This window comes from Stegodyphus dumicola, chromosome 6 (assembly GCF_044657685.1).
Source record: "Stegodyphus dumicola isolate Sdum_Otavi_A_Nest chromosome 6, ASM4465768v1".
Lineage (NCBI taxonomy): Eukaryota > Metazoa > Arthropoda > Arachnida > Araneae > Eresidae > Stegodyphus > Stegodyphus dumicola.
The window spans coordinates 149459491-149482443 of NC_140773.1; the positions used below are offsets into that span (position 1 = coordinate 149459491).

The following is a 22953-nucleotide window of genomic DNA, read 5'->3' on the forward strand; positions in this document are numbered from 1 at the left end:
CATCCAAAAACTAGTTTCAGTAGACTTTTTTTTTATTCTTGACAAAGCAAGATTCATAAGCAGAAGAAAATAATTTATGAAATTATGGCTCATATATTAACAATCATTAGCACATTGCTATGTAGAAAAACAGCAGGGAAAAGGAATGAATAAGAGTGTTCAAATTATGGTTTGTTATGATATTTCATTAGTAGAAAGTGTTCCATAAACATTAACCTTAATGATTTAAAAATTAAGCAAAAGAAATGCTACTAAACCAGGGGTTCTCAGCCTTTTTTGCTCCATACACCCCTTTCACCACTGTTAGAAGATCAGCGCTGCCTCCTTTCCCAAACTTGAAAAATAAATATAAATATTTACCTAGATTTAGATTTTTTTTAAAGTGTTTAGTAAATTAAACAACAGAAAGGGTAGAAATTGTTGATAACTACCCAAACTTGAATAAAAGTTTTTTATTTTTTTTTTATTTTTTATTTATAAATTAAAACTAAATGCTTAACAGTTAAGAAAAGCTACATTTCCCTCTGAAAATGTGAAATTGCCCTCGATTGAAAAATCCTGTACTAGACAGAGAACATTTTGTTGTTATATACGCTTGCGTATCAACAATATTATTAAACAGAATGGTGTATGATCTTAAGACTTAGATCTTAAGATCTTAGTTCAAAAACAAGTTTTTCTAATACTTGCGCAATAGCTGCAAAGTAAGGTAATAATAATCTATTTACTAAAGAAATATTGATTATATTATCTCCTAATATAAATTTAGTAGAAGTATAAAAAATGAATGAACCCATATGCAGGAAGTTTAATTCCGAAAAATTGTGTTTTAAAGTAATTTGAATGTAAATTATTAAAAATGTTTTACGGGGACTTGATTTAAGTCATGAATAACAAAATTTCAAACTTTGAAAAAGAAATTAAATTAAAAGCAAGTAATTATCGCTATTGATCGGAAATTAGTTGCCTTTTCAAGGGGAACAAACCAACTCCCGTTCAATCAACAATAATTAATAAATACGAAGGTATTTCGTCTTTTACTCAAGTAAGAATGGTTATGCCAAATTGGCAAATTAAGTTAGGCCAAATAGTTCCGTGAAGTGATGGGATTTAGAACCAAAGTAGAGTACTAAAGAACTCATTCTGAATTAAGCATTTTCGCTAATACAAATTTTGAGTGAAAAGCAATTTATGTAATAAAATTTATAAAATACATAAGTAAATGTCCCCCGACATCTTCGCTTTTATGCATGTTAATTCAAAACTATTTGTATAAAAATTAAACAGTGTTAATCTTAATTGGAATTATGAAATAGAACTCAAAGTAATTGAAATAAACATTAAAAAATTAAGAAACATAATGCTATCTTTGAAAAAACAAATCAAATAATAAAATTTGAATAATTAATATATATATATATAATAATAAAAAATTTGTGAAATGTACATGAAGATATAAAAGGCCAGAAAATGCATTAATTAACTTACGTTCTTTCTAGTGGGATGTCGGTAAAGTGTTTTCTTCGGTGTCTTACTCAGAAGGGGTGTGTGCCGTTATTGGCAGCGGGGATACTTTGAATTATTTCAGGCATCGAAACTTGTGAGAAGTAATTTATGGGACATGGGAGGGACATTTGTTGCGGAGTTCTTATGTGAGTGAAAATGTGCAAAATCAATGGCAAATACTATTCATTCGCAAGAGTGAATCACAATACAGTAGTGAAAGTAAGACAAAAAAAAAAAAAAAAAAAAAAAAAAGAAGAGAAAAATTACTTTAAATTCAGTTAAAAAAAGAAACCACAAAGTGAAAACAACTGACATACTCACTTATATATCAAAAAATATATTTTCACTTTCTTGTTTTTGTTTTCAACAGCGCTTTTTTTCCATTGAATCGCTGTTCTTTATGATCATTAAAAGAATATTTAATGGAATATCAAATTCAGTAATACTTTGCTATATTCTCCACCATACCTCCATTCAAAAATGTTGATTTCTCTTCCCATTTTCCATTCCCTTCTTTTAAGTCAAAAGAATAACTGTCATTTGCTTCCTCTTTCAATGAAACAATAACAGAATTGACAAATGCACAGACCACACCAAAATGACTAATGTGCTAATTTTCTTTATGTGCTTGGTCTCTTAAGGATTTTTAGAAATTTGTAACCACCTATTTGTGTTTCATCCTCCATACAACATACTGTTGCTTAAGAGAATTTTCAATTAAAATTTGCACTGTTGAAAAATATGATCATGATGCTCAGCTCAGAATTCCATTAGTAACACTTCCATCTCTAATTCAAGGTAAAATAGTTTTGGGAGAAAATTATTTCAGATAAACATAGGAAATATATTAAATTTAAACTTAAAATGCAGATAAATAAATAAATTTTTGATTCTGTTAAAAATAATTAGCTACCAATAAAGTACTTTACATATATATATATAACTTTTTTTTTCTTTTCCTTTATTTTGATTATGGCAAAGGACTTGAGAGCTGTCTGTGCTTAAGAGAAGAGATGCCTTTGGAGCCTACATTTCTAAATGTTACACAGGGAAAAAACCATTAAAACAGCCTTTTGCCGGGATTTGATCCTGGATTGCACTACCAGTGTTCAGCAACTTTATTGCTTGGCACCGTTGAGCATTTATATAGTATGATAGATAGTGTTCATAGCATAATAATTCAAATAGTAATATTAAAATTCCCACTATTTTCTGGAAAAAAAACCTACCTTCTCAATTGAAGGTATAAATTGCTTTGGAATATTTGTACCAGTTGTGGCATCAGTAAACACTACTTCAGTATTCTTAGAAGGTGGCAAAGGCTGAAAAACGAAGTTACACTCATAAAAAAACATATATTACCTAAAATTGAATACAGTACATAATTAAATTATAATGCCTGAACTTAAACAAAATAATTAATAATAATATGAATACAAATCTTACCCTCATTTTCCCAATAACACCACCATATTGACCAGCACCACCACTTTGCTTTCTATGTAAATAATCAAATTCACATGGCGCAATTAAAGATTCCCGAAAAGCTACTTTTGGCTTGCCTAGTATAACAGGTGTGTTATATTCTCGCTCCATCCTCTAAAAAAGTGTTTAATTTTATCAACAGATCAGAAAAATCTCAAAATATAGCATATATAGAAATATTAAATTTACACAATTGAATAAGCACCTGAAGAACAACAGAAAAATTAACTTTTAAAAATAAATTACAAAAAATAGAATAAATTAATTAAAATTAAAAAAAAATATCTCTTTCAAAGAAAGCTAAGGAGTTCTTTTCGTCAATTAACTAAGATTGAAAAACTAATCATACATATTTATTTTGGAATGTAAAGAAAAAAATACGCAGTTTATCATCTATATTTTGCTTTAACTTCAATATTAGAAAAAGTGACAAAGGTTCGATTGAAGTATTTTTGTTATCTTTTAAGAAATCTAATTACAATATACAAACTTTTTCCAGAGAAAAGAATTTGTGCTTCATTGAAAGCAAGACTGGTTCTAATGCGTTCTGACTGGTGACTAACGTGTAGATTCAATGGAATGATTTTAATTAAAAGAGAATAGTCAACGAAAAATATAATTTTAATTAAGAGAAAATAGTTGACTTTATATTCAATGGAATGAAAAACTTTAATTAAAAGACAATGGTTTATTGTGTTGATTAAATCTAGAAACATACAACTATTTTTCATTTAATAAATCTTTTTTATCCAGCCAGATTATAAATTAACCAAATTTCAGCTTCAATACACTTACAGAAAATAAATGGCAGTAGTATACAACACATTACTTCCTCCTCGTCCCCTCCGAAAAAAACTAAATACTTACATTCCAAAATCTTAAAAAATACCAAGAAGGCCAAAAACGTAACAGTTTAGATTTATTAATACTGTCAAAAGTTGTTAATCCGGACTCGTCGGGACTTCGGCGAATCCAGATTATTGATTTTTCCGGATTATAAATCATCAGTTTTAATCTCGTAAGATGGCATGCAGAAATTCTAAAATTAAAAATATGAAACCATAATTTATGAAATAAAGAACAATTATTATATAAAGGGTATCAAAATTTACAAAAAAAAAAAAAAAAAAAAAAAAAAAAGCTTAATATTTATTTGTTTACTTTATTAAACATTTCTTTCAATGTAAGTTGTTTAAGTTGCTTCGTTTTATGTGATAATACTTTCTTTTTAATTCTATAAACAGACATAATTTCTTGTTCAGTTACAAAGTCCCGTAATTGCTGTGCCGAGAATACCGACTAACTTGTCAATCGAAATTTTTTCGTTTTCACTAACCTCTCTGTCACCTTCTTCATGTCTTTATCCATTTTTTGCAGCAATTCCACTTTTTGTTTGATGGACATCGAAACATACTTTCATTTTGTAGATCCTTTGGGAGCTCCAGCATCGGAAATTCTATTTGACATAATCGAAAGTTCAAGTTTACTTTTACAAAATTGCTCTTACAGTCTGCAAAAAATAATAAGCCGCATCCAATTCGAAGATTAAGGAACAACGCAATCATCAACATTAACTGAAATAGATAATTAGATAATTTTAGCTTATACCGTCCGTTATACATTAAACGCGCACACGAAAACGTATTCTGCACTTGCAAACACACATGTGCGCAGTTGTAAAGGTCTTATGTGTCAACGCGGAGCATGCGCAGAAAGTTTTTAGTTTTGAGGTCCGAATTATACATCATTCCGGATTATGGGTGTCCGAATTTGATGCTAAAGCAAAGTTTAATGTTTAAAGAAATTAAACATTTAGCAGTAGTAGCAATGAAAGCTCCCTGAGATATGTTGTGCAGACATTGAAGACAATAAAAGATTTTGAACTTAACCAATTTATTAACAATATAATAAAGAATAAAAACACAAAAATAAATGTCAACAATATTAGAGTATTAGGAAAAATATAATATAATCATCATTCATCAAATATTTTTACCTGTACTCCAAAACACTGGCATTCTATACAAACAAAAAAAAAAAATGTCCTAAACAGTGACTATGCGGCCTAAAAATAAAGCTGGCTACCCATTCAATAAGTCCATAATCAATGGTCAAGAAAAACACCTGAAAAATTTAAATGTGAAAACACTTAAAACCGGCCTAACTCCGTTTGCACAAGGAGTCGTCGCCGCTCACGTATTTTTAATTCCGCCTTCATTGAAGAAACATGGATGCCGCCCACGGCAGTAACTCACAGGATAGCCTCTGGAACCGAAGAACTTTAATCTGGAACCATCATCTCGCAAACCGGAATCAAGACATTTTTTCACCGGACTGCATATGCATCCTTTTGAAGGGGCTGGAAACTGCTCACTCACTTGCCGGGAAACCAGGAACTAGAAGGGTTGAGCCAATGCCAATGATTTAAAAATTACGGAGTGCCTATGGTTCAAAACCATTTACCTCCACATCAGAGTTACTAAAAGCGAGCAGAAATTGGAAAAATTTGGCATAAGTGATTTACTTGATGCTCAATAGAGGGAGCCACAGGCTCGAGAAAGTTTAGGGATAGAGATGAGAATATAAAAACTTAAGTATCATAATTTTTTTATAAGTTTTTAGGTTTTTATAATTTTTTTGTATTTTATATTTTATACTTTTTTTGGTTTTTTATAATTTTTTATACACAGTACAAACACTAAAGCAAAAAGCGGATAGGAAAGAGTTTACGATTAATAGGCTCATTGGCATGTGGCTTGTGTTGGAGAGTGCAAATAATTAATGGAATCGCGATGAAAATATTCTTAGGCAGATTTAAAATCTGCGGGAAGGGTTGAGCTTGGATCTTGGATCATATCTTTACTGCTGGCTTTAGCTACTAGGAGCTCTTACCAGTATATTATCATTTTACCATAGGCCATAAAGTTAAAAATTTAAGAGGTGTATTTAAAATACACCGCGCCCGAAGGCGAGATCAATAAATGAGAGAACTCATAAAATAAGTTTTGCTAAGTTGCATATCATGGCATAGCATGGGTGATTATATACGTAAATGGTGGCGAGAAGCGAAATGAAATTCTAAGCTTCTGCGTGAGTCAAGAAGAGCAGGAGCACGTGATCAGCGTCCGGCATTTAGACTGGTCGAGGAGTCAGAGTTCGAAAAATGAAGTTTTTGTAGTTTTTGGCAATAAATAAAGTTCGAACATAGTAAAAGCAACATCTATTTGTGAATTTAAGAGTCTTATGTCTTTTGAAACACTTGAAAATCTTCAAAACTTGCGATATAATCATTAAATGAATAGGAAACTGTAAAAGGTGAAAATGAGGTCATGTAGCTCACTAGGGCTAATGAGTGAGAGTAAGCACTTGGTGTTACCACGAACTTTGATTTTAAAACACACGATACGAAATATTAAAAATAAAAAGTAAACATCTTGGTTAAATAAGTAGTAAAATGAAGAATTCATCGATGAAAAATAAAGTCCTAATTTTGCAAAGTTCATCTTTCTTGAATAGTAATTTTTTTTTTTTTTTTTTTTTTTTTTTTATACATTATATACACTACCACCACTTAGAATTGTGGTGGATCGTTCGAGGTCTTTTCACTACGTTCTCAATAGTAGGGTCATAGTCTGTAAGCGATTTAATAGCTTCATAGGGAGAATTTCTCATATCTTCAAAGAAGTTGTGTGCAGAAATTAGGATTTGGTCGTGAATTGTATTGATATCCAGGTCTTTGTGAATTTGAGAATTTCACACGAACCAGGGTGCGTTCACTATGCTACGTAAGATTTTGTTTTGGAGTACATTTAATTTTTGTCTGTCTATTTTTCGGGCAGTAGCCCAGGCTGGAACTGCATAGAGGATTATTGGTCGAATAAGTGAGATGTAGATATTTTTCTTGATACGGAGGCTTAACTTAGAGTTTCTTGAAATTAATGAGTAGAGAGCAATGAAAGCAGCGTTAGCCTTATTTGTAACATATTGAATATGATCTTTGAAATTTAGGGTTTTGTCAATATAGACACCTAAATATTTATAGGAGTTGGCAACAGGAATATCTTGGTTATTGAGTCGGATATTTATATTCACTGGGATATTTTTTCTGTATCTGCGAAAGAGAACTACGCAGCATTTATCAGTATTTACTTTGATTTTCCAGTCTTGACAAAATTTGTTAATAATGTTGACTTGGAGCTGAAGTTTCTCTAAAGCATTATTTGGACTTCGTGAACTGGTGAGGATGACTGTGTCGTCGGCATATTTGAGTATATTAGAATGAAAAGGTAGAGGCATATCATTTATGAATATTGTAAAAAGCTTCGGTCCTAAAACACTGCCTTGAGCTACTCCACTGTAAATCACTTTTTTTGAAGAGATTGCTTCACCACAGCGCCCTTGAAAAGTACGATGTTTAAAATAAGAATGCATAAGCTTAATAAAGCTGTTTGGTAAAAGGAAGTTAGATAGCTTATGAAGTAAGCCAGCATGCCACACTCGATCGAAAGCTTTTTCGAAATCGAGGAAGCATGCCGCTACTCCGTTCTTTTTTGTAAATTCTTGGGCAATAAATTCAACTAAATTTAATATTTGATGTGTGGTATTGTGGCCTTTGCGGAATCCAAATTGATGCTTGTCTATTAGATTAAGGCGTTCTAGATGATTGGTGAGCCGAGCACTAAGTACTCGTTCGAAAACTTTTCCAAGCGCTGGCAGAAGACTGATGGGTCTGTAATTATTTGCTAGCTTTGGATCTTTTCCTGGTTTCGGGATCGTAACAATGATCGAATGTTTCCACTGCGATGGAAAGTAGCTGAGTCTAATACAAGCATTAAAAATATTTGTAATTAAGACTATGCATCTTCTAGGTAAAGCTTGCAACGCTTCATTAGAAATCATGTCATATCCTTTAGCTTTGCGCTTCTTTAATTTTTTAATAATTTGCTGAACTTCGTTTGGAGATGCAGGCATAAAAAAATTAATGCTGGGACTGTTGAGGATGCTACTGACAGAGTAATTAATATCTTTTTCGTGATCAGAATTTTTATTTTCATGTTGTTTAAAAATGTTTTCTAATTCTTTTGCATGAATTTCAGCTATGGAGTCTTCGGAGTGGTGAATTTTGCCCATGTGATACAGGGGGTGAATTTGATTGGGTGAAAGATTTCTGAGTGATTTAGCTACTTTCCAAACAGAGTTTGGGTAAAGATCCATGTTTTCTAGGAAATTATCCCACGAATTTGATCGATGGGTGGCGATGTCTTCTTTTATTTTTCTGTTTAAATAATTAATATGACGTTTTTCAGTAGGATTGTGAGTAATATGCCATCTTTTTCTAAGTCTATTTCTTTCTTGTATAAGGGATTTAATTTCTTCTGGGATGTCATAGGGATTTTTATTCTTGACTGTATAGGTAGCATTATTGATAGCGTTTTGAATTTTGGAGTTTAATCTGGTGATTTCCAGCTCAATATCGCAGTCGTAACGAAGTGTGGCTCTGCTGTTAACAGAATTTAGCTGTTCGGTAACCATATACCAATTAACTTTTGTATGAGCTTTAGGGAGAGGGGGATAAAATCCATAGAAGTTGAAGACTATAGGGAGATGGTCAGACGAAAGTTCTGGGAGAACATCAAGATTAGGAATATTAGGAAGGTTTTTCATCAAAACTATATCTAAAATATCCCCTAGTCCGTTGTGCGTATAGTGCGTTGGGTAATTGGGAGCAATGAGATTGATGTTACTATTGTGGATGAAGTTGCTTAAATTTTTTCCATTTCTATTTGTGACTCTACAGTTCCAAGAGGAATGTTTAGCATTTAAATCACCTGCTATTAAGGTGGGGTAGTTATTTTCAGTAAGTAGTTTCAGATTATTGAGATCAAGAGTGCTGGAGGGGGGATTGTATACGGAGATAAAAAGAAAAGGTTCTCTAAAACCACTATAGATAAGTACTGCAGCATTTTCTATAGTACAAGCGGGATTTAAATCATATTTGGCTGTTTTGATATGGTTTTTAATGAGAATTGCGTTTCCTCCCCCTCTATTATGTCTTCTGTCTTTTCTGTAGATGCGGTAGCCTTATATTTTAAATTTGCCGCAAGAGCGGAGATGGGTTTCATTTACTAGCATAACATCAATGTTATGTCTAGTAAGAAAATTTGAAATTTCCACTTGTTGGTATCTGATGCCGTTTGCATTATAGTAACAAATTTTTAAGAAGCTATTTGTAGCTGAGATAAAATTTATTTGACTATGAGTTTGATTAAAATTCATAGTTTAGATTTGAGAAATATTCAAAGGCCGCCATACCGACCTCTAGTTTGTCTAATATTGTTTTTGCTGTTTTAAATTTCTGAAAGAATTCTTTAACTTGAGTGAATTGGATTTTTATCCAGTCAAAAAAGCTAAGTGGGTTTGAGTTTGTGTCTTCTGTTTTACTAGTGTTTTCATTTTCCTTGGAAGTATTCCATGCATTTTTTGGTTTGTTCTCAGGGAGTGAAGGAAAATCCTTTTTGTTAAATTTAAATTGTTCTTTTTTCTTTTCTTCTTTGAAAGCTTTAGATTCTTCGATTTGCTTCTGAACATTATAAGGATGTTTACTGCAACCTTTGAAGGAAGAAACGTGATTTTGCCCACAGAGGGCACAGACAGGGAGTTTGTTGTCATTTTTTGTTTGTTTACAAGTGAATGTTTCATGAGGCTCTGCACATTTTAAACAGCGAGGTTTATAGTGACATTTGTCCCGTGTGTGCCCATACCTTTGGCACTTATGGCACTGCACGGGTCCAGGGCGAGCTTTAAAAGGCTCAATGAAGACATCCAGACCTCTGAGTTTCTTTAGATCATATATTCTTTTACCTTCTTTATTTCTAGTACATTCTGCTATAAAAACAGGAAGATGAACTTTCTTTCCTTCAATAGTGTGAATTACTTGTCGAAGTTTTTGAATTGGGATACCTTCTTGGGCAATTTCGTTTTTGATTAGTTCCATATTAGCTGTTTTTGGAAGTTTTTTAATTATTGCCTTGATAGGCTTTTCACTGTTGAGTTTATAAGTATGAAAAGGAATAAGTAGTTTAGTTAGGTATTCAGTAACTGTGCGGTAGTGGTCTGAGTCATAAACTCTTATGGTCAGTGTACCTCCCCTTAGGTTTCCATGATATTTTTTTATATTTAATTGCTCTTCAAAATCTTCTTTCATCTTATCCCAATCCCCCGTGAAGTCTGCTAAGACTATAGGGGGAATGTGTCCTGCTTTTTTGTTGGGTGTAATAAATTCACCTTCCTCTGCTTCCATATTGTCTTCAGGGTTTAGTTCTTCGAATTTATTTTTTTGAGCTGGTTCTTCAATTTCGGAATTTGATAGAGTTCTTTTATGAGTTTTTCTAGGGGTTATGTATCCTTCTTTATCTATTGTGGTTTTCTTTTTGATTCTAGATTTTTGACTAGCAGTAATATCAGATTGATTTGTTTCCTCTGTTGGATTATTTAGGGTTTCTTTTTGTTTCATTTCATTAATGTATAATTCTAAGATTTGTATATCCTTTTCCATAGCATTGACGTGGGCTAAGTGAACTTCAGTCGCATTTTTTGGATTAAATGAATTTTGATAAGCATGAAACTCAGAAAGCATAAGTTGCTTAAGTTTTTCTAAGTTATCGCAGGTAACTTCCAGATTTCTGTGATCACACACAGATTTGATACGGTTTTCAATCGCCTCCTTGTCCATGATATGCATGAATCCTAACTTTTAACCTAATGGCGAAAAGAATAAAGAAAACATACTTATCGTGAACATCAAGAAGAGACGACAGCAACTCAGGATCAGCTTCAGTAGTGAGAGCAATGTCGTTTTCCCTTACTTCACAAAATCGCAAGAAAAGCAACGCCGTAGACAGAAAGAACAATTTCTTTAATCAACAGCAACACCTCATGCCAGCACTACCAAATCGAAAGAAAGTGCAGGTCTGAAGGGTTGAGCCAGAGCGACGCGAGATACTTATAGCAGAAGTAGGAATGATGTCATCTCACGGCAACCAATTAGCTATCGGCACGAATCGGCTTTTCAGATGACATAACATTGTTTCGTTTTTGCATCTCAATTAGGTTGAAACAGTCCGTTCTCAATACAAACAGTGGCAGCAAGAAAAAGAAGTAGAAGTAACTACTATATTACATTAAAATAAGGACTAACCTAAATAAACATTTCAAGGAGGAGAGATGATGCAAAAAAAATAAGCTATATTTTCCAACAGAATTAACGACTTTTGACTGTAACATGTATTAAAAATAAACATATTTGGAAATATTTAATTAAATTTGTATTTACAGCAGCATTTGGTATTATTTTTTTTACAATTCTGCCATTCTTTTTCGATAACACATATTTATATTTGGAAAGATACCAGTTTTATTTAACCCTTTGACACACGGTGGTCGCACCCTGAAACCACCAATTTTCAATTTTTTTTCTCCTCTTCCTTCCGAAATTTTTGAGTAAAAATCAATTGATTACTGATCTTTTACCTCTAAATAACAAAAAATGACTACAGAATCATACATGTTTTAGGTCTTAGTTCTTTAAATTGGATGCCTTTTCAAATTCATTTTCAATGAGACAAAATAACTTTCTTTTATTAATATAAACAACTTTGAATTTCAAAAGTTATTCATCGCACATCATTATTTCTATCATAAACAATAAAAACTAGCAATAATTAAACTGCATATATAAAAAAAACCCTCTATATGTATGGCATTTGCTTTGTGGTTTCAGGGCGCGACCACAGCCCCACTAGAGCATTGTGTCACGATGCTCTAGAGGTTCAGTGGTCGCGCCTTGAAACCACTGCTCTTCACAATGGCGTTTGCTTGCTTCTCAAATAGAAATGTTTATTTTTACCCGGATATAGATAAGGGGTTTTGAAATCACAGAGCTATTTTATTACTAAACAATACATGCACCTGCCCAGTAAAAAGGTCTTTCTTTTCCAGAGACTTTTTTCTGACCTCAACACACTTGCTCCCCAAGCTAGTATTGTGATTTTATAAATTATTTCCTTTGGTTTAAATTTAATTTAAAAATATAAATCGCATAAAGTTTGATTTAAATTAAAAATATTTTATGAATATTTTGAGACGAAATACGAATAAAATATGTATGAATGGGAAACGAATGATCTGTACCAAAGCCAAAAAGACCAAGCCCCCCCCCCATTAACATAAAAACCCACAAATTTCACGTGCCAAATGAAAACAATTTAAATAATGCTGGGCATATACCAGTGAAATTTAGATCCAATCAGTGTACATTTTGTAGCACAAGGAAGAAACATCATAGAAGAAGATACACATGCAAAACGTGCAATTTGAGTCTATGCATATACCAAAAGACAAAACATGCTTTGTGTTGGAAAATATGACTTATTGTAACCCTTTTACTGCATCATCTCTCCTCCTTGAAATGTTTATTAGGCTTAGTTCTTATTTTAAAGTAATATAGTAGTTACTTCTACTTCTTTTTCTTACTGCCACTGTTTGTGTTGAGAACGGACTGTTTCAGCCTAATTGATATGCAAAAACGAAACGTGATGTTACGTCATCTGGAAAGCCGAATTGTGCCAATACCTGATTGGTTGCCGTGAGATGACGTCATGCCTACTTCTGGTATAAGTATCTCGCTTCGCTCTGGCTCAGCCCTTCTAGTTCCTGCTTTCCTAGCTCTTGGGTGTGCGGTTTCCAGCCCCTTTTGAAGGATGCGTGCAGTTTGGTGAATAAGTTCCTTGGTTCCTGTCCACAAGATGACTATTCCTAAATAAGTTCCTTGGTTCCTGTACACAAGATGACTATTCCTGAATAAGTTCCTTGGTTCCTGTATACAAAATGACTTTCCAGAATAAGTTCCTTGGTTCCAGAGGTTACAATATGAGTGACTGCCATGGGCGGCATCAATGTTCTTCATGAAGGTGGCATTTAAATAAGTTAGCAGCGATTCATGTTCAACTACTGTAAGCAGAGTTAGGCCGGATTTAAGTGCTTTCAAGGACTTAATTTAAATTTCAGGTGCTTTCTTGACCACTGATCATGGACTTATTGAATGTGTAGCCAATTTCATTTGAGACCGCATAATTTCTGTTTAGGACATTGTGTTTGTATTGAATGCCAGTATTTTTGGAGACCAGGTAAAATATTATTTGATGAATGAAAGTTTGAAAATGATGGTTATATTATATTTTTTCTAAGACTCTGATATTGTTTAAATTTACTCTTTGTGTTTTTATTTTTTTTATATATTGTTAATAAATTGGTTAAGTTTGAAACCTCTTTATTGTCTTCAATGTCTGCACAACATATAATCTCAGGGAGCTTTTATTGCTACTACTGCTAAATGTTTAATTTTATACACTTTAAACTTTGCTTTAGCATCACTTTGAACAGTGTCACAAAAAAATATTTGTTCATAAAATTTAAAAAAAAAAAAAAAAAAAAAAAAAAAAAAAAAAAAACTTTAACCTTTTTGTTTAATTTCCTTATTTCACTCAGTTTTTTTTAATCCATGTAGCCAAACGTCCTTATTATGTAGGTACTTATACTTTCACTGCTATAGAAAATTTACATAAATGTTTATTTTTTAACTTTTTCTGACCATTTAGTTTGTAAAATAATGTAAAAAATATATATATTATGCAGTTCTTACATGAATTTTTTTTTTAAATTCGTAAATTTCGTCATTTATTGGAAACGCGCATGGAGAAAGGTAAGTTTTTTTTTTTCCTACTTCCTAGGTACGTTTCAAAGTCCTAGACGTGCGGTGGTTTCACAGTGCGACCACCACCCACAAAACAATGCGCAAGAGTAAATTTTTTAAAATTCATATATTATTTGTCTCTAGGATCATAATATTCAATTTCTAGAGTTTTTAGTTAAAAAAATTATAAAAATAATATCGTGCACGTCAAAGGGTTAACAGGCATATTTTTCATTGATGCAATATTTAAAATATGAGAACAGTACCTGTCCTTTAATAATATTTATAAATAATGTTCCAGAACATTATTTATAGGATAAGGATATCTTCCAATAAATATTCTGGATAGGGAATCAAATTTGGATGACATGGACTGTAGTCTGCAGGCTTATTTTGCTTAAGTTTCTAACAAAACAGCACATCGTTAGATGATACTTGAAGATTTTTTTTTCTTTAGCAAAAATTAAAAATCTGCATGCATGTTACAATCTTTTAGTAAAAAAGTGTTATTTATTCAAGACGAATAACTAAATAAAAGTAGGATTGCTTTCATTTTGGTATTAAATACTATACATTTTTAATTCTTTAAAAAGGAAACATTTAGAGTACTTTAAAATGCAAATTAAAAATGAAATATTTAAAATGTTTTGAAATAGAAATAGTATTTTAAATAAATACAAACAAGATGATAAAATTAAATTTACATAATAACAGCATTATAATAATAATACAGTCAAAAGTCGTTAATTCGGACACCCATAATCTGGAATGATCTATAATCCGGACCTCAAAGCTAAAAACTTTCTGCGCATGCGCCGCATTGACACATGCGCATAGGTGTTTACGCATGCGCGTAAGACCTCTTACGACTGTGCATTTGCGTGTGCGCAAGTGCAGAATACATTTTCGTGTGCACGTTTTATGTATAAGGAACGGTATAAGCTAAAATTATCTATTTCAGTTAATGTTGATGATTGCGTTGTTCCTTAATTTTTGAATTGGATGCGGCTTATTATTTTTTGCAGACTGTAAGAGCAATTTTGTAAAAGTAAACTTGAACTTTCGATTATGTCAAATAGAATTTCCGAATCTGGAGCTCCCAAAGGATCGTACAAAAAGAAAGTATGTTTCGATGTCCATCAAACAAAAAGTGGAATTGCTGCAAAAAATGGATAAAGACATGAAGAAGGTGACAGAGAGGTTAGTGAAAACGAAAAAATTTCGATTGACAAGTTAGTCGGTATTCTCGGCACAGCAATTAACGGGACTTGAACAGCGGAACTTTGTAACTGATCAAAAAATTATGTCTGTTTATAGAATTAAAGAGAAAGTATTATCACATAAAACGAAGCAACTGAAACAACTTACATTGAAAGAAATGTTTAATAAAGTAAACAAATAAATATTAACCTTTTTTTTTGTAAATTTTGATACCCTTTAGATCATAAATGTTCTTTATTTCATAAATTACGGTTTCATATTTTTAATTTTAGAATTTCTGCATGCCATCTTACGCGATTTAAACTGATGATCTATAATCCAGAAAAATCGATAATCCGGAATCGACGAAGTCCCGACGAGTCCAGATTAACGACTTTTGACTGTATAATTACAGAACTTAAATTCTACATCTAAAAATAAACATACTGAATTTTTAAACTGAAATTTGGATTATACATTTCGTGGCATAATGCTTGAATTTCATCTAACGAAAGTTCATTTAATTTACATCTTCCTATTTTTCTTATTTCACCACAATGCTTCCTCATTCCAGAATTTATGTAGATCTGAGTGGCATGCAGTTTTATTATAAAGTTAGAAAATTGCATACAACTGGATATGAGAGTTTTGGTATGCAGCTTGCTACGAAAAGTTAGGGAGGGACTAAAAAATAGAAGGCTTATAGCCTATAAAGGGGGGAAAAATAAATATTAAAAAAGGCAACATACCTAAAACTAGGAAAAATTAAAATTCAACTAAATCAAACAATTTAATAAAATTAATTTGAATACAATAGGAAAACTAAAATAACCTGAATGAAGTAATTCAACCACATGGTGACTCTATTCAAGATTTTTGAGAATGGTATTTAGAGTCGAGTTGTAGGTGGGAGATCTGATAAAAATGAAGGCAATAAAAAAAGTAAGAACTAAGTTAAGTTGTATAGATGTATTCCATTAAACTGAAAAATAGAAATGTTGGATATTGTAAACATAGCAAATAAAAGTCTGAAATTTAATTGGAATTAATTTTGCTATTATAGTACAGAGTTTGAAATCCCGGATGATCTAATATCCAGACTTCTCGACTGCAGCACGTTTTCTTCTAACATAACAGCATGTGCAAAGTTTATGATAAATTCAGTTTTTAATGCACACTTTTTGCATACTGCAGCTGAGACATCTGAAGGTCATTTCTATTCCTCCTTTCAACCCTTTCCCACATCATGGAAAGTGCCAACAGGAACTCCTATGACTTTGTTTTTACTGGGCTTTTGTGCTACATGGTAGTCTCTTCATAAAAGTTATGACACATGCATGGTCATGGGTGAAACTTTGGAAAATATTTTTTTATCAATTATTTTGTGTTACTCATTGATGTGTATCATACGGAAACCTTTGAACGTGAGAACAATAGTGATTTGAGTGAGGAAACTATAGAGACCAATAATATTAGCAGTGAATCTTAACAATATATTTCGGATGCTGATGATAATAATAATAATATAGAAAAAAGAAATGATGATTATACGTTGTATGTAAGAATTAATCTTCTAAGTGGTGAAAAGAGAAGTATGCAAACTGCTCAAAGATGAAAAAGATGAATATTCTGAAAGTGTTACCAGGCCTAAAACACTATGCAAGGATATAGATGATGAAATAGAATCATTTTTGAAAATAACTGATATAAATAGACTTGATGAAATTTTGGAACATACAAATAAATATCTAAGTTTTCTAAAAGATAAATACTTAAGAGACATAGACTGAACTGTTACCTCAATAATAGAAATGATAGCATACTTTGGATTGTTATATTTATATGATAGGAATAAAAAAAGGAAACCATGTAAATATAAAAGAATTGTTCTCAAGCATGGCATTAGAATTGAAATAACAAGAGCTGTGATGGGCAACAAGAGATTTTTATTTTTGATAAGTTGTCTTCAATCTGATGAAAAATAAAAAAGACAGGACAAATTGGCAGCTATCCAGAATATCTTTGAATCATTTCTAAAAAATTGTAATGGTAGCCACACTTTGTGTAAATCTGTCATTATTGATGGGATGCTGCATCCCTTTCGAAATAGTTGTCAATGGATCGATTACATGCCTAGTAAATGATCAAAGTATGGAATAAAATGTATGCTTTGTGTGGTTCAAAAACATCTTATACATCTGGCCTCGAAATTTATTGTGAAGCACAACATAGCGGTTGTTATGCTGCTTCAAACAGTCCTATGGATGTTTTGAAAAGATTAGTCTTTCCACTTGACAACTTATACAACAGATAATTACTACACAAGCATCCCATTTGCAGATTATTTACCACAAAAGAAACTGACTCTTGTTCGAACACTGGAAAAAAATAAGAGGGAGGTAATACAGGAATTTTTGCCAAATAAGACACCAATGGTGGAACAGCAGTATTTGATTTCCAGCTGGCAAAGTCCTTGTTTCTTACATTCCTCATAGAAACAAAGCTGTAATTCTCTCTATTATGAATGATGATGTTAGCATTGATACAACCACAAATAAACCTGAAATAATCACAGATTATAATGCTACGAAAAGAGGAATAGACACCATCGATAAATTGAGTGCAACCTACTCAGTTTCAAGAATCACAAGGAGATGGCTTTATGCTATCTTTTTTAGTCTTCTGAATATTGCTAGGATCAATGCCCATGTGCTTGCAAAGCAAACTAACACAGCATCGTGCTGAATGATCTTCCTGAAGAATTTATCTATTAGTCTTATGAAAGAGTATCCTCATTCGCACGCCAAAATCCAAACATTACCTTCTGACATTTTAACATGTCTAAGCCATAATTAGATTGCTTCTAATGATTCTAATCATAATTAGATTAATTCTTCTAAGTACCATAGCAGTCCTCATTGAAATGAGGAACATGCGGTTTGCGTGTCAGAGAGGAAAAAAAAAAAGAGATCATCAATATCTATGAAATGCAAGACACGCCTTAGATAAACATGCAAGTGTCATTCTATTACCAAAATTATTTGCATGGAATGCAATGTGAACTTCGAACATTGAGAATTCTGTTTTTCTATTATTACTCTACTCTATTCTCTTTCTATTATTACTATTCTTTATTTTCTTTTATTTCTATTTTTTAGAAATAAATAAAAAACATTAAAAAGTTATTTTAAAATTAGTTTTTGTAATCAGTAGGAAATAAATTTCCTTGCAGAAGTAGGTAACGCTAAACTTACATTTTTTCCTACCAAGGTGAGTGTAGTTTCCTTTTTTATTTGTCTCCTAGCGGAAGTACCCATTGACAGTTAAGTTAAGACTGAGCATTTAACAGCAGACAGAACAATACTGCTATAATCCCCCTCTAATAACAATACAAAAAATACGATTCATAGTTGTACACTTTTCAGTCTAATGCGATATGGAACTCGCATAAAAAATTTCGACAGAAAAATAAACTAATTCTCTCTCATTATATCAGCAACAATAGCAAGCAGTTTTTAATGATTTTTGTCTTTCTAATCGAATGATTGTAAAAGCTCAAGTTCCATCCAATATTTCACTATTCAATTTTAGCTGATTAAATGTGGCAAAAAAATTCATCATAATTGATCAGAAATCAATAATGTAAACAAACAAGCAAATACACAAACAGGGATTCTTCTCCATATATAGAGATTTTGTAAAACTTAGCAATTTTTGGTTAACAAACTCTACAATTTGAAAACAAGCAGTAGCAACACTTTTTGAAATAAAGCATTTTTATCTTAAACATTTGAGACTGTTGCCACTCAGAAAAATGAGTATGAAATTAGTGCTTTTAATTTTTAATTAATATCTTGGCTGATGTTTAAGTCATACTAAGATGGGAATAGCCAAAATGGCTTCCCACAAAATTTTGGAATCCAGAATAATGCATCTAAAGTTTGGCAATGCTATTTCTTCTAAACTTAGAATTTTTTTAACCCTTTCGAGACGGGAAGCGCAAACACGCGCTTATCCCTGAGGCTGGTAGTTTATTTCACGAGTGTCTGTCTATGGCTGGAGGTTTTTTTTTTTTTTTTTATCAAGTCTAAATCCATGAAGAAGCAAGAAACGCACTCATTTTCAGGCCGGCACGCTGGCGTACCAAAGCGTTTTGTCATGATATAAACATTCGCATTTTTATATACCTTTCAATCCTTTTTGCATTCTTTTTTTGCTACTATGTAGAGTTTTTTTGGATTACTATGTGAGGTTTTATTACGTTTTGCATTGCTTTTATTTCGGAAAGCATTCAGTTTACTTTTATAACCTTATACGACTTCAGTTTATTATGGCGAGCAAGCGTTTTTATCAGACGAACGGTAAACAAGCCAATTAGTGATATGAAAGAGAGTGATGATTCATTTCCTAAACACTTAGAAAGCCGTATTTCTAGTGATTCTCATATGGACATTTAGACAGAGACTGAGCTCATTTAGTGTCTATCATCCAGTTCACATGAAAAATTCTACTTTTTGTAAAAAAACTTTCTTGTATTTTTTTATTAATTTAAAAAGTTTATTATTAATGTATTTTATCCCTTGAAACTTTGGAATAATTTGAATAGCGCTTCCGAAAATTATTTAGGAAAAATAAAGGAAAAATATATTTAAATGCTAATTTTAACATATATGATAGCTTGAAGAGCCGACATATAGCATGCCATTCGGAAACATTCCTTTCTTCTTATGTTTATATAATCAAAAACCACGTATATGCGAGTTATGCTAATCTAATTTTAAGTAGAAGGTCAAATCTACTTATATCTGAAACCCATACTTGCCAACCTATGACACTCAAAAATCAGGAGATTTTTCACAATGTTAAAAAGACTTTTTAAATGATGAAAATATAGTTTTTGATAATGAATTAACTTTAAATAGTAACTAATTCTTAAATGCAAGCAACACATACACATAAAAAACATTTTTATTACTTGCATCGTAAAAAAAAAAAAAAAAAAAACCCTTTAATCAGTTTTTGTACAAATGTTATAAACAGTGGCAGATTTTGCTTTCTTTGAGAAAGAAATTTCATAATTTTGTTCCTAGCACGTAGGCCTGCTTTTGCTAATAAAAGTTTTTCTGATTTGTCATCACTAATATTAGATCTAAATTTAATCCTCATTTTCCAACAACACTGAAAATCCTCTCACACTCTGCATTACTATGGGAAACTGTCAAGATGGCCAACATAATTCTAGACAGTTCACTATATTTTAAAATTCCATCACCATTTTTCAGTTTTCCAATTAAACTCCACTGGGTGTCAGTCCTAGCTGATTTTATAACTTCATCCAAGTTTTCTAATTGTAAACTGCTGTTATGCAGCTGTTGGAACTGTTTAAATTTTTCCTTCCTTTTAGAACTCCTTTCAAGATAATAATAAATATCAACAATGTGTTCATCCGCATTTATTGGTAAAGAAGCTGCCCCTTTTTCAGCTAATAAATTTAAGAGGTGACAGGTGCACCTCATAATCTGCAAATCTGAATTTTCCTTTCTCAAGATGCCTGCAACACCAGTCTTCAAGCCTACCAATACTGGTGCATTATCGGCACCAAGTGCTAAGCAATTATCCAGAGGAACTGCATTTTCTTTTAAAGTTTTAATAATTAGCTGTGCTATATTAAAACCTGTCAAATGCCCTTCTAAAGTGGGGACAGAAAGTAAACTGCACTCAATTTCTAAAGACTCTGGATTAAAAAAAGAAACAACAATTGGATACAGTTTTCAATCGGTATTATTGCTTCCGTAGAGAGGCAGAATGGAGCTGTTTTAATGCAATCAATAACTGAAGATTTATTTTTAAAATCCAGTTCTTTAACAATTGCACCTATTTTGATTCTTGAGTATTTCTTATTGATTTCACTATCGGGAAACATTTTTCTAAATAAAACTGCAGCGTGATCCGATGCATTCAGTGGCAAGTTGTGCTCCAGTAAAAAGGCAGAGAACAGATATTCTGCATTAATAACTTTTTGGTCCTTTGTTTCCGAAGAAAAATTTAATTTTTCGTTTTTTTCAAAACAACTCCTGTTGTCCTTGTGTTTTTGTGTACGCACACTTTTTAGAACATCCGCCCTTCCACCATGCGAAATCGAAAAATCGCAACGACAGGCGGTACACATCGCAAATTTATTACATTTCCTTGAGAAAATAATGGAAGGAAAGTCAACTGTATACGATTTCTGAAACATACATGAATATTTCACCTTTCTCACAGACATAACAAAAGATGATAATTTCTAAAACTATTTCCTGAAGGCACGTGTACTCACACAACTCAGGACAAAATGAGAAGAAGTAACTAAAGAACATCCAAATAACAGCTTGCTTTGTCCTCATTGGCTAATATATGCCAGATGACACACAGGTGGAGCACGATGCCCATTGGAGAACTGGAGAATGAAGTTTCTGGATACGTATATGCTCTCACTCACAAAGCAGAAGTTATCTAATTCGCAAGGTTTTGTTTTAGATATAATCTATAGAAAATTCAATTGCTTTCAGACGTCCAAATCCACTTTTTTTTTTTGTTTTTGTTTGTTCATATAACAAAGTAATTAAGCCAAGTTCCATAAAAATCACGAGAACTTTAAAGAATAAGAAAAAGTCGGGAGAAATATATTGTAAATCGGGTTGGCGGGAGAGCAGTCGAAAATCGGGGGTCTCCCGCCTAAATCGGGAGAGTTGGCAACTCTGGAAACCATATGGACATACAATGCCATCTTGTGCCGAAAGTTATAGTTTTTAAAACGTTCCAGGACACTGGCACTGGCCTGGGGTTAACGAGAAAAGGCTCCGGCACACCAGCGTGTCGACCGGGAAATGAGTGCGTTTCTTGTTGGCACGTATATGTAACAGTCGGCGCGAAAAACACAAACTCGAAGATTTGAAAGTGAGCAGTGTCAGATTTTTATCTCCAGCATGTGAGACTTTAACCACTCAGAAAAATGAAAGTGAAAATTAGCATTTTTCAGAATTTTTGATTAATATCTCTGATCAAGCTATTTTTTTTTTTTTTTTTGGAAAAAAGTTGACAAGCATTTAAAAATAACTTTCTTTCATTTGAATGTGACTATTCATATTTTGCAATAAAAAGGTTAATATTTTATTTCTTAACAAATCTATTATCAATCACGCATTTCTGTCTTTTTCGTGCCAAAAACAGTAAATTAACTGATGTTGTAAAAAATACGATGCGCGCGTGCTCATATGAAATTGCCAAAGCATGCGTGCTGGAAGGTTAAAGATTTTTTTTTTTGCAAAAAGGGAGAAAGTATTAAGATTCTGAGAGTAGTATATACAAGATATGAACTTTGTAACTCAAAAACAGATTATGTCAATCTATAAAATTAAAATATTAGCATAAAAAATGAAGCAACTTAAACAACTTTATTATATATTGAAAGAAAAGTTTAATAAAGCAAATAAACAAATATTCAGTTTTATTTATTTTTTTTTTAAACTTTTACTCTTTTATGCTTCATTTTTTCATTAACAAATATTTCAGATTTTTAATTTTATATTTTCTCCATGTCATCTTACTAGATTTAAAATTCAGAAAATTTTCAAATCCGAAATCATGAAAGTCCTAATGAGCTCAGATCTCGAACTTTGTATTACATTAAAATTAATTTCAGAAAAAGTAAATGTTAAAATATATATATATATAAAAGACATGAAATTTGGAAAAAGAAATTTAAAATTAAAAAATTAATTAAATTTTAAAAAACAAAATAATATTAAGAAATGCATGTAAAAAATAATTTTAAGAAGAGTACTATGTAGGTAATGGGAAGTAGAAAAAAGCTGTGAAAAGGAAACTTCACCAATTTGGCACAAAACAGGACTAGAATAGAAATGGCCTTTATTAGTAACAGAGATAAAGAGACTATTCACATATTTACACAGATATTTACAATTGTTACACATTCTGTAATTAACTCTGACTTTGGTTTAAGTAAATTG

At 31.9% G+C, this 22953-nt stretch overlaps 1 protein-coding gene across 2 annotated transcripts in view; it reads right to left on the reverse strand.

Moving 5' to 3' along the window:
• mEFG1 (mitochondrial translation elongation factor G 1) overlaps nt 1–22953 on the reverse strand; it is a 178673-nt gene that overhangs the window by 47696 nt on the left and 108024 nt on the right. For both annotated transcript variants that reach the window (XM_085819001.1, XM_085818999.1), the window contains 2 exons: nt 2953–3105; nt 2736–2828 (listed from right to left, as the gene is read on the reverse strand). In XM_085819001.1, the coding sequence (XP_085675127.1) occupies nt 2736–2828; nt 2953–3105 (246 nt within the window). The remainder of the gene's footprint in view (nt 1–2735; nt 2829–2952; nt 3106–22953) is intronic.